At 45.1% G+C, this 13,040-nt stretch overlaps 1 protein-coding gene across 3 annotated transcripts in view; it reads left to right on the forward strand.

The window, feature by feature from the left end:
- Window positions 1–13,040, forward strand: part of UNC80 (unc-80 homolog, NALCN channel complex subunit) — a 168,147-nt gene that overhangs the window by 39,251 nt on the left and 115,856 nt on the right. For all 3 annotated transcript variants that reach the window (XM_066636717.1, XM_066636718.1, XM_066636716.1), the window contains exons 11-17: window positions 239–378; window positions 2,685–2,954; window positions 4,586–4,972; window positions 6,089–6,220; window positions 7,082–7,229; window positions 7,857–8,005; window positions 12,081–12,250. In XM_066636717.1, the coding sequence (XP_066492814.1) occupies window positions 239–378; window positions 2,685–2,954; window positions 4,586–4,972; window positions 6,089–6,220; window positions 7,082–7,229; window positions 7,857–8,005; window positions 12,081–12,250 (1,396 nt within the window). The remainder of the gene's footprint in view (window positions 1–238; window positions 379–2,684; window positions 2,955–4,585; window positions 4,973–6,088; window positions 6,221–7,081; window positions 7,230–7,856; window positions 8,006–12,080; window positions 12,251–13,040) is intronic.

Here is a 13,040-nt window from a genome sequence, read left to right on the forward strand (position 1 = left end):
AGTTTAGATGGCAACTAGTTTATGGTAGCAAAGAAAATGTACATTGTGTCAGCTAGGAAAGCATTGCAATTTTGGTTCTGCCTTTTAAGAGTGCTTTGATATCCCCAGGGACCCAAGCTCTTTTACTCTGGTTTCTCTTCAGATTGTATAAATCTTTTGCCTATTTTCATTTTGTAAACATATTCTCAGTTATGATGTTGTACCATAAACATGTTGCGTACACCTTGCTCCCCCTTAGGACGGTTTACCAGGCGGGGTAGTTCTGACACTGCTGCAGACATGGAGACCTTGAGTGCCAGGCATTCCCATTCCCATCACACCCTGGTTACTGACATACCGGATCACTCCAACAGCCATGGTGAGAATGCATTCAAATACATCGAGCAAACTTTTGTTTTGTTTCCGCACTGTCCAATGCACACTCGAGACAACAGATATGGGAGAAAGGGCCACTTTATTTAGCAGTTACAGCAGAAGAGGAGGCTGAGACCTGCAGCATCCAAGGCAGTGAAAGCCCCCTGTGGTGCGGAGGCGGGAAGTCTGGGTAGTACAAGAACACCTCTGCCCCTCCAGGCGGGCATGCACCCGACTCCAAGTCGCGCCCAGTTGTTGGGCGGCGCATCTCATCCATGTCTGTCCTTTAAGGGGAAGGCAGCTGGACCGTGGGCTGCACCATCTCGAGCCGCTGAGCCTCTGAGTGTGCCCCACGGTCCCGGCCAGGGCCCCGTCTACGTCCTCATGCCGCCGAGCCCCTGAGGACTGAAATTGGGGTTCCACCCTGCCTATGCCGCCTGAAGGTGCCCATTCACACCTGCTAGCCCGCGCCACCTGCCCTCTTAAAGTGACCAATGGCAGCTGGAAAGGGGGGGCAACCCCCTGGCCCATGACAGTCTGGGGTAGGCGAAAAAACTGCCTGCCCTTTGGCCAATCTTGGCAGGCAGCAAAAAATTCCTACCCGGCCCCAAATGGCGACCAGTTAAACTCAGACTGCATCTAGGGTGGGTGGGTGGGCCTTCCCACGGTGCCCACGTGCAAAGGAGGAAGAGGGCTGGGTCTAGCACATTTTAAAAGGCCCGCCGTGGCTGCCAGCCCCAGCCCCCTTCCCCTCCCCCTTGGGAGGAGACTCTCGTGTCCCAGGCCAGGCCAAACAAACTCCGATCACCCCTTCAATTGGGCGATCGGGATTCTAACAAAGAGTTTTGATGAAGCTGAAATAGCTTGTTCTTTTCATCTGTTATTATCATTGCACTATCATAATTCTGCAAATGTTTGTGACAGATTATGTTTTATGGGGTTGATAGTTTTAATATATATATTGTTTTGTTTTGTGTAAAGCTATGTGAGTTAAATGTTTGCTTTTATTAAACTGGGGTTAAGAATTGTTGTGGTCTTTATATATGCTTGTTGCCTACATGGTTTCTGAGTTGATTAAATTAGGAAGTTTATTTTTTCCCCTTTGCTTGGGGGGTGCCCTTGGTATTCTGTATTTGTTTTGTTCTGAAGCAGTTACAATGTCTTCGTCAGCATTATTAGTGTTTGCTTATTATATGCCTTTGCATGAAATATTTATTCATTTTATGAGCCTGTTAGATGGGAAAAAATCACTCTTTCTGATGTTAATTCCATTTATACGTGCCTTTTTATACAGTCTCCACCTAAGGAGTTTGTTCTTGAAACATGTTGCGTTTTAGATTTATTCACCTGGCATCTGTAAACTACAGCCCAGTCCTATCCTATCCCTGGCAATTCCGCAGGATGTAGTGGCACCAGAATAGCTACTGCTGTATCCAGTGGCACTGCCGGTGCCACCAGAGGTCTCCTTGGGGGATGGGGACTTTTGTACCCTTGGAAAAGCCCCAAGCCCCACAATGGGGCTTCTCAAGTCTGTGCCAGCTCTTTTGCTGATGCAGACTTGAGAACCTCCGAGTTGGGCTTTGCAGCCCGTCATGAAGGATAGGATATGGCAGAGGAGGGCTCCGCCAGTCCCACCTCCTCCCAGGCCAGTTCCACCCCTTGCCCTGCCCTCCCCCTCCCCATTCCATCCACTCCCTGCCTCGCCCAGCCCCCAAAATACTCACAGCTGGCTGGTGCTGCAGGAGTGCCAGCCGACCCTCCACGTGGTGCTGAGGCTCAGCACCAAATGGTGCTGGCCCAGCACTGGCGGTGCCTCCTCTCCAAGTGCCTCAGATGTTTGCAACACCCATCACAGGTACTGGAGCTCAGCACCGGTGCTGAGCCTTAATAGGATGGGCCCTTAGTCTCTTTCACCTGCTCAATTTTTGTTCTCAAACAGGACAGAGCAGACCAATGTGTTTCTGTGGCTGGTTAGAAATTAGACAAATTATACATTGTTGAGCTACCTCAACAATGAGGTACCTGAGCTACATTGTTTACCTGAGCGGCATTGTTGAGCTATTGTTGTTTTGTAGTCAAATATCATCCCTGAGAATTTTGCAAGATCCTAAAAGGTTTCAGAACTAGGAAACTGCAGTGTTTACCCTGTAATTGGTCCCTCAGATACTCAAATGTGAACAGATGAATGAATCATTATAACCAATTGCTAGTGGAAGCTTACAATGTATAATGTTCCATGCTGGAGAGTCTACATTTAAATAACAAGATGGAAAGCTTTTGTTAAATTCTCTCTCCAAAGAGGCTAACATTAACTATTTTCATTTCACATAGTACGTTCCCAAATTTCCACCATCACAGTGGCAACCTTTAACACCACTCTGGCCTCTTTTAACGTGGGCTATGCAGACTTCTTCAGTGAGCACATGCGCAAGCTCTGCAACCAAGTGCCCATACCTGAGATGCCCCATGAGCCCCTGGCATGTGCTAATCTCCCCCGGAGTTTGACAGATTCCTGCATCAACTATAGCTGCCTGGAAGATACAGATCACATTGATGGAACCAGCAACTTTGTTCACAAGAATGGCATGTTGGATCTTTCGGTAAATAGCAAAAGTCCTGCCATTTTATAAGCATGTAGTTGTACAACTGAGTTATAATGTCATTGATTGTTTCCCAGTCTTTATGTTTCAGTCTTTATGTTTGTGTTGAGATCATTTCAGGTCACAATCCTATGCACACATTCCTGAGAGTGAGCCCTGCTGAAGGCACTGTGATTTAGGGCCAAATCCTAGTCAACTTTCCAGTGCATGTACAGGAACAAATATTCCTTTACCTTGAGCAGGCCTCCATGACTGCCTTCCTAATGCAGGATGCAGCACATGCCCCATTGGTACAGCTGCGTCGGTGCTGGAAAGTTGGATAGGATTGGGCCCGTAGTTCTGAGCAAACAAATATAGGACTGTGCTCTTTACTGATGGGTGCTGAAGAGCATAGCTCCTATCAGTATAATGTTGTACTGAAAATTCCCTTACAAAAATCTTGTTTAAAAAAGGGGAAAGAATATTGAAAAGCCACCTTGAGGGCCCTAAGTAGGTTGGAAAGGCAGGATATAAATTCCTTGAAAAAAAATAAAATAAATATTATTATCTAAACATTTCCTTTCTTTGATTTGTCAAACCGGTTTGTTCTTAACGTATTGTTACTCACTATGTGATCGAGGAATCAATCAATGAATTGTTTCACCTAGTTTTCAATTAACCAGGAAGTGTGAGGTATGATGTTGGGTTGACTGGTCAACAGGTCATATTTCTGGAGTTCTTGATCTGGAAATGTATCACTAATGTGGAATTCTCTTTGTGACTGTGAATTCCACATAATGAATTTCTTTCCAACAGTATGGCCCTCATGTGAAGTCACTGCCATGAAGAAAGATTTGCTTCTTGTCATGGAAAAATCTAGAGGATCACAGGCTAAATGGATGTGCCTTCTATGAGAGAGGATATGATTATCTCTTGAAGGGTGACAAAACATCAGCACATCGGTTTCAGTGCGGCTTACCTGCCTCAAAGTGCTAATTGTGGAGGATCATTACACTTCTGCATAGTACAGAAAGAGTAGAATAGAGAATAGATACTTTTGTTAATAAGTGGTACATAAATATTCTTAATAGTCATAAATCAAACTCAAACAGACCTTTATTATTATGATACAGATACAACATCAAATAGGGACATATAATACTTCATACAAAGGGGTATGTGACAACTGAGAAGATCCAGAATATTTACCCCATGAGATATGCTGTCAGTTAGATGTTTTCTCTTAATTCTGTTTACCACCATTTGCTGTAAATAAACCGCCATCCTCTCAGTTACAACACTGGAAACATCATTCAGTAAATGCTGTATTTTGACTTCATCAGGATATTCCTTCTTGTTTGCTTAAATCAGGTTTAAGTATTTGGCTCCAATATAATCATATATAGGGCATTGCAGTAGCATATGTTGGAGAGTTTCAATGCAGCCCTGATTGCAGGAGCAGCATCTAGCGGAATAAGCACTCCCCCTAAACCTACCAAACAAGACTTCTGATGGTAGAATAATACTAATGTGTGAATACTCCTTCAGCGAGCACCAGGCACCATTTGTCTTTGTTGCTAGTACAATCAACATTTTGCCTGCTGCATGTAGAACTAAAGTTGTCTCCAACATCTTACTTCTCATCCCACAAGGTGGTTCTCAAGGCCGTCTACCTAGTCTTGAACCATGACATAAGCTCACGAATTTGTGATGTTGCGCTCAATATTGTGGAATGCCTGCTTCAGCTTGGCGTGGTGCCTTGCGTGGAGAAGACCAGAAGGAAAAGCGAAAACAAAGAGAACGAGACCAGTGAAAAGAGACAGAGCGAGACTTCATTTCAACTTAAGGGGGCCTTGAGTAGTTCAACTTCTGGATTTGGTCCTGTCCCAGTCAGTGGAACTGGGGATGGTGGTGGAGAAGAAGGAGGAGGAGGAAGCGGGGGAGGAGGAGGAGGAGGTGGAGGTGATGGCGGAGGAGGCGGCGGCGGTGGAGAAGGAGGAGGAAGACCTTTTGAAAAGAATGATAAAAAGGAAGATAAGGTATGTTGGGGCTATCAATGCTTACATTGTTAACTGTTCAAAGTATATCAAAGTATTCTTCATGAATTACCTATCAGTGTGGCAATATCCTGAAATGTATGTGGACAAATACTTGCTCATATTCTATTGGCTAGAATGTAATTGTGCCTAGATGAAATTATCTGAATTGTTATAATTTGAGAGTAGGTACAGTGTAATGTCTTATGGCCCAATCCTATAGGATCACTTGCGATGTCATAATGCTAGTTATGACATCACAAAGGCCCTATGGTGTGGCAATGAGCAGCCTGCCACTGGCCATTTCAAATCCGGCATTCAAAATAGCAGCAGCCTGCTCCTGTACTTTGCTCCACAGAGGAGTGCCGGGAAGCTGACTGGTGGGCAGAATGGGGCACATAGGGGGCAAGAGGGTGAATGGGGCACATAGTGGGCAAGAGGGTGAATGTCCTGGCATGCGTGACCTATGCCTGAATGCTAAAATACTGCTTCCTTACCTCCCAACGCACCACCTTTCTCTCCTCAGACTTGTGCCACCTTTCACAGGAGAACCATTGGTGATTGGAAGGCTTACAAGGAAATATGGGAATATATTTTCCCTTACTTCTCTTAAGCCTCCTGATCTGCTGCCCCCCACCAAAGCATGCAGTACAGGCCCAGGTGTATACTATGGCAGGGAAATTGACAGAGTTGAGTGATAAGGTTACCATCCTATCCATACTTTCCTGGGAATAAATCTCTCCGAACATAGAATTCATTCTGAGTAAACATGTATAGGATTGTGCTAAGAAAAAACTGAATGTATAAGAGATTGAAGTGTATTCTGCCTATCCTGATACAGAGTTGTTTGCAGTAATTGTAAATCTTGAGAATCTGAAGGAGACTGGTTTTAGGTTTAGCAAATATTTCAAAAATTAGATCCCCCCAAAGTTTGAAAATGACAAATTGCAGCAAGTTTTCTTCAAGATTTTATTCTTTTTCTGATATATAACTTAACTATGTTAAATTTAGTGCTTTGGTTTGTACAGATAAGAATGCTGTAAATCTGTTTTCTGCTGTGTCAAAATATATTGTTGCCATCTTCTTTTTTTGCCCTGTTCTAAAATGTGAAACCCAAAGGATGAAAGCACTCCAGCGAGCACTCACAGGCTAGCCCTGACCATGCTGATAAAAATTGTGAAGTCTTTGGGTTGTGCGTATGGCTGTGGAGAAGGTCACCGAGGGCTTTCTGGAGATCGCCTGAGACATCAGGTATGCTGAGGCTGAACACGTGAATAGAAGTAGTTTAAAAACATTTGCTATCCTTTCAAATCCAAAATGCGTAGAACCCTGGCTCTGCAGGAGGCACAAATTTAGACTTCTTGTACTGAAGGCAAACTCTTTCCACACACAGCATTCCTTCCTGAAGAGTATATGATCAATGCCATCTAGTTCAGCAGCAATTCATGACTGAGGGCAGGGGTGAGCAGGGAGCATGATAAGTGAGCAATAAGCATATGAATGTATTAACACATGGCTTTTAGAAAGTGTGCCATGCTGTAGGCTCCAAGCTGAAGTCACAGTGTAGCACCCACCCATTAGGCGGAGCAGTACTCTATCAGCTCCCTCCCTGAATGGAAGTCCCATTGTGCTCATGCAGGGGACCCTGGCACCAGCAGAAGGATCCCTTGTGGAGTAGAAGTATCCCTGCTTCTGCCTCCTCCTTACTCCTGGGCAATCCTGTTTTGATCACTGTCCTGGAAGGACGCCTCACTCCACTTCCACTTCTTTCTCCTGTACTTCCGCTGTGATTTAATAGTACTTCTGGAGGAAGACGTGGTTTCCCACTGCCCAATCTTTCCCTTACTTACCCTCACCAAGCAAGAAGATTGGTGTGTGGGGTGAGTGGCAGTCTGTTGGGGGGACATGGCACCCTTCATTGGTTTGCCAACTCTTCTAGCCCACCACTTGAAGTGGCCACTTCAGTTCACCTCATGGCTGGGCTGGTGGGTATCATGTATTTCCCATTAAATGCCCCCTCCCCCCACAGGAGTTTAACTTCTTGGTTTGTGCAGTTCTTTCTCTGATCAAGTAGATGTAGATGTATCTGATATTCTTAAAATGTCTCCACAGGCTCAGAACTGCCTCACAAAGTTGTACAAGCTGGATAAGATGCAGTTCCGGCAAACCATGAGGGACTATGTTAACAAGGATTCACTCAACAACGTAGTGGATTTTTTACATGCTTTGCTAGGATTCTGCATGGAGCCAGTCACTGACAGTAAGTGCAGGCTAAGACAATAAGCATCTTCCCAGCTTTTCTGTAGAGCAGGGGTGTCCAAACTTTTTGGCAAGTGGGCTACATCATCTCTCTGACACTGTGTCGGGGGCCGGGGAAAAAAAGAATTAATTTACATTTCAAATTTTCATTTACATAAATGAATATATTAGAGGTGGAACTTATATGAATGAATGAAGGTCTTGTAATAGCTCAAGGCCTATTAAAGGCCTTGCACAAAGCAAGGCCGACCTTTCCTTTGCTGCCGCTGCTGCATCTGGACATGAAACAGCAAGCAGTGGAGGAAGCCCACGTCCGAAAGCTCACGACATAGGTCAAACAGTTGAACGCATGCTGAGGGCAGTTGCTGGAGCCCGTGTTGGCTCAATGCAAGTCTCTGGAAGGCCAGAGTCTCATTGGAGAGTGGGGGCTTCCTGCAGGCCAGATTGGGAGTCCCCAAGGACCGCAAGTGGCCCCCGGGCCAGGGTTTGAGCACTCCTGCTGTAGAGGAAGGACTTCATAGTACAGCATAGTTGCTGGCAATTTCCAAGTTATTCTTGATTCATATATTACAGTTTTATTGAAGGCTGGCAGGGTGACTTGATGATTTTGTGCCTCTGAATTTTACAGATAAGGCTGGTTTTGGAAACAACTTCACTACAATGGACAACAAGTCTACAGCCCAGAGTGTAGAAGGTATTATTGTCAGTGCCATGTTCAAATCGTTGATCACCCGTTGTGCCTCTACTACACATGAACTTCATAGTTCTGAGAATTTGGTAAGGACAGGATTGGTATTTATCCTTTAATATCACATATGCTTGGCACCACAACACTATCCATTTTAATTAATATTACTTTGTAGGCATAGTTGTTTACACTGTTGTTTTGCTGACATGCAGAAGTGTCAGATGGGGTGGCCAGACCATGAGGCCACCTGAGATGTTTGCATCTCCAGCCTTCTGCTCCTCTGGGCTCTTTAATTCTCTTCTGACTTGCTGGGAGCAAATCAGAAGAGGATCACAGCAGTGGCAGCCTCCTTCTTCCTCCAGCGCTGCTGAAGAAACTTTATGAAGCACCAAGTAGGCAGGATCAGGCAATTTGGATCCTGCTTACCTGCCCCTTCAGTGCACTTATGAGGATCACTGCATGCAGCCTGACTACTCCACCCCTCTTCTGTTTGTAATGAGCATAAGCAGGGCTTTTTTTCTAATGGAACGCGGGGGGACGGAGTTCCAGCACCTTTTTGCAGGGGCCCCTCCCCTTTGGAGGCATTCCAGGAGGGGGGGAGCAAAATAGAGGCATTCGCTGGGTGGGTGCTGGGGGGTGGAGGGTGGGCGGGTGCCTGGCCCCTGCCTGACCACACAATGACCCCCTCCTGCCCCCATTTCCAAGCTCTCGCCTGAGCCCAGCCTGCCTCCCCTCCCCCCGTGCTCTGCTTCCCAGAACAGCTTCCAAGCCGGTGAAGGGCACGGGGGACATGTGCTGATGCCAAGGAGGACAGACAGCCAGCCAGGGAGACGGGCTGCCGCACCCACGGAGTGCCTAGGTACTGGCTTGACGGAGGAGGAGGGGAAGGAAACTGGCTGGTGCAGCCCCGTGCCAATCTGCAGCTCGAGCCTAGGCATGTCTACTCAGAAGTATGTCCCATTGTGCTCAATGGGGCTTGCTCCTGGGAAAGGGTGCATAGCCTTGCAGCCTGAGAGCCCAAGCATGTCTACTCAGAAGTAAGTTCCACTGTGTTCAATGGGGCTTACTCCTGGGAAAGTGTCATAGCCTTGCAGCCTGAGTAGACAGGCAGAGGAAGGGCTCTCTGGCTGCAGTCCTGTCCACACTTTCCTGGGAGGAAACCCCACTGCCTCTACTGGGACTGACTTCTGAGTAGACAGGCACAGGAGGGGCTCTGAGGCTGCAGACCTCACCACACTTTCCTGGGAGGAAGCCCCACTGCCTCTAATGGGACTGACTTCTGAGTAGACAGGCACAGGATTGGGCCCTGAGGCTGCCATCCTATCCACAGTAAACCCCATTCACTAAAGTGGACTTCTGAGTAGACATGCATAGGATTGGGCTCTTAGGCTGCAATTCTAGGCACTTTCCTGGGAGTAAGCTCCATTGACTAGAACAAGACTTATTTCAGAGTAGACATACCTAGGATTGGGCTCTTAATCCTGGCAGAGATATATATCTGCACCCGTTTTCACATGCTAAGGGCAGGTGAAAAGGGATTCTACGTTTGTACAATGTGCTGTCCAGCCTTGCCAGAGATCCTCCTCATCCTTCCCCCACAAGCATGCCCTCCAACAGCCAGCTTTTGCAGCTCCTCTCCAGCAATGCACAGCAGCTGCTCAGGGCAGCAGAGGACATACAATTGCATGCCAAGCACCTTCCCAAAGACACAGAGTATTCTGATACCTGAATTAAACCATATTTAATCGCTTGTTTGCAAATGTAGCTGTTTCTATGTGCACCTAAGGACCCCTCTTGTGTAAGAATTCTTTTTTTGTTCTTACTCCCACAGTTGCTTAGAGTAATTTTACTACATGGAACTCATGTAAGCCATTTCTCGGAATCCATTCACTGCTTCCTCTCCTCGAAGTAGTGCCACACTACATACTACACACTATAAGTGTACCTGTACAGTATTTTTCCCCATGTGTAGAAAAAATAGCTAGGGGGAAGGGGATGTGGAGATTGACAGCCCAATTCTATGCATGTCTACTCAGAGGTAAGTTCATCTTTAGGGGGGAAGCACATAAAAAATATTTTATTTCTCCAATAAAAAATGGTTTATAAATAAATAAATAAATAAATAAAAGATTAACGAGTTGTGAGTTCCTGCACCTTTTTATTTACAAAAAAAGCACTGAGCATAAGCATTTCAAACAGAAGATGTGTGAACCAAGGAGGCTGCGTGGCATGCACTTGGTAAGTAATGGGAAGGGGGGGATGGAAGTGTGCCCTCTCACACACCCACCTACTGTCCATAAGGAGGGGTGTGTGCAGGTACACACAGGTGGTGCCAAGCAGTGGGTGGTGGATTCACGCTGCATGGAGGCATATGTGCTGCCTCTGGACAGACCTGCTAAATATCCATTCCCACTCTTTTGGCTGGGGGCTGGGGATCCCCTGGGGGCTGGGGATAAGAATAGGCCCTCAGTTTGGCTGTACTTGTCGTAAGAGGCGACTAAATAGCCACCTGGGGTAGATGGGACTCGTCAGCCTGGGAAGGCAACTCATCTGAGAGAAGGAAAACTCTGATCCCAAACCTCCACTGCCTTGTGGCTACATCCAGTTATGGAAACGGCTTCAGGAGTCAACCTCGAGGCAAAATCCGGAGCCAGAGTCCCTGAGGCAGTTCGTGTCTGAACACTGTCACGTTCTGGCAACTCCTGCGACGCCGCTGGAACCAACCGTATTGGCCTCTGCCTTTCCATTGGACCATTTTAGCGACGTGGAGAGGGGGGATTTGCTGCATGGGTAACAGCCTATCCTCCATACCTACTTTACCCAAGCTTCACGCACTGGAGAGGACACTCTGTTCCAGAACCACCATTCAGAGCGTGACACCATAGTCTTCCGAGACTGAAGGATGCCAACAACAACTCTTTTGGCATTAGATCAATATATGCTTTTTTGACGTATTGATACAGATTTTCAGTGACAACCAGCATCATGCTGAGAATATTGGAGCTATGCACTTTCTTAGTGGAATAATATGTTTGCTAATATGTTTGCAAAATCTTCACAGAGCAAAATCCTTTTCTGTAGCAAGTTTGAGTCATAAACAATCAGATAATTGCACTGACTTGAAGGAGTCATTCTCATACCTGAACTCTATAGGTGATGGCAACTGTTGGAAATTCTCTTTCAAAGTAACGTTGGGTGTATCCAGGCAAACTTAATACTATCATTAAATTCACTTCATATGGTTGAAATTCTTAGTCGTGGTGATGGCAGTACGAACACCTCTCGATTAATGTGGTCTTGATTTATGTGTTTTTGAAATAGCACTATTTGCAAATTAATACCGGAAGTCTGATTTTGAAATAAGAGTCAGTTGGCTTGTAATTATAGAAGTTGCTGACAAGCAACCCCATGAGATGCTGGCAGCTTCCTGTGTGGAGGGGAATCTCCTCTAAAGCCAGAAGATAAAAAGAGAAAGAAAATGAGTTCATGGACCTACTGCTTAGTTTCCTTACTGGCATCTTTGTTTTCATGGTTTGACATCAGTAGCCACTCCCATCCCCAGTTTCCTCTACCTCAACCTATCCTGGAAATTCCCATTCAAGCTGTTTCCCATTCCCATTCCCTTTCATTCAAATCAAGCTGCAAAAGCCAACTCCACCTCCCTTACGAGCCTCTGTCTGGTTCATCTGAGCACCAGCCTGTGCTTCCTTCCTTTGTAGTTTTTCCCCATGACATTTTCTTCCATGCTTTCTGCTTGGTTTGCCTGTGCTTGCAGTGAATTTAGTGGAGGAGGAGTGTTAAGTGATGAGTTTGTGCCATGCTCCCTGCTGAATGTTGTGTTGTCTCTTTCCTCCTTATTATGTGTTGCATTGCCTGTGCCATCTTGGACAAGCAAAAGCCACCAGGCATCAACATGAATGCTTGATTACTTTCTCCCTAACCTATGCCGTTTACATTGGTTCTTATGGAAAAAATAGTTTTAATTTACACATTATTAATATATACACAGATTTCTGAGAATGTAACCCATGTAAATTGAGAGGGGCTTGTAGTTTTAACATGAAAGCACTCACTGAAACCCAGGACGAATTAGAAGGAAACAGTTCTTATGGGTCCTTTTGCAATCCTAACAAACTAATCTTTCTTTTCTTTTTCTTTCTTTAGGGTTTGTACTGTGACATCCGGCAACTAGTTCAGTTTATTAAGGAAGCTCATGGGAATGTCTTTAGAAGAGTAGCTCTTAGTGCCCTTTTGGATAGTGCTGAAAAGTTGATACCAGGAAGAAAAACAGAGGAAAGTTCTGAACAAGAACCCAAACCATCAGGCAGTAAAAGGTTTGTATCCAAATTGAAACAAAAAAGGCATTAATTTATGCAATAAATTAATGAATTAATTTATGCAATAAATTATAATGCAGTAAAGCACATATTTATTTAATATGAGCACCTGCTACAGTGAATATAGATATGCAATACCAGATACCCTGCTCTCAGGGATATCCAACTGTCATAAGAAATATAGTATTATTATAGTAATAACATTTTTAGCTACTTTGCCTGTGTATATAGCTTCTGTACTCCTTCAATAATAATCTTATGTTGTTGACAAGGATGTAGTCCAGCAGCCAGCACAGTTTCATGTGCCTGAATGATGTGACTGAAGCACACTTAAAGATTATGCTCATGTTGTTACTAATATGAAAGGCTATCCTACTATACATGTAATGTCTACAAGGAAGGAGTCTGTGAACCTTAAGCACACAGCAGATCATAATTTCTACCTGAGAGAACCAGACTTGGAGTCATGTTACATGTTTGTTTCTTTTCGCTTTCAAAGGATCTATTTTAAAACAACAGCCTCATCCTAACCACATTTAGGCTGTGATCCCATGCATACTTACGTGGGAATAAGTTCCATTGAACTTGATGGAACTGACTTCTTCTTTAAAGGCCTAGGATCAAGTTGTGAATCTTATAGATTGGCTACTCAGTAGTTTGTTAGCATATTTTGATCCTCTTGATTCCTGTTTTCTGCCCTGACAGATTTGTAATGACAATGTGGCACAGACATGGAGATCGTCAGAATGGGAATATGGATCACAATCTTATGTTCAGGACTAGTGTG

Source organism: Tiliqua scincoides, chromosome 1 (assembly GCF_035046505.1).
Source record: "Tiliqua scincoides isolate rTilSci1 chromosome 1, rTilSci1.hap2, whole genome shotgun sequence".
NCBI lineage: Eukaryota > Metazoa > Chordata > Lepidosauria > Squamata > Scincidae > Tiliqua > Tiliqua scincoides.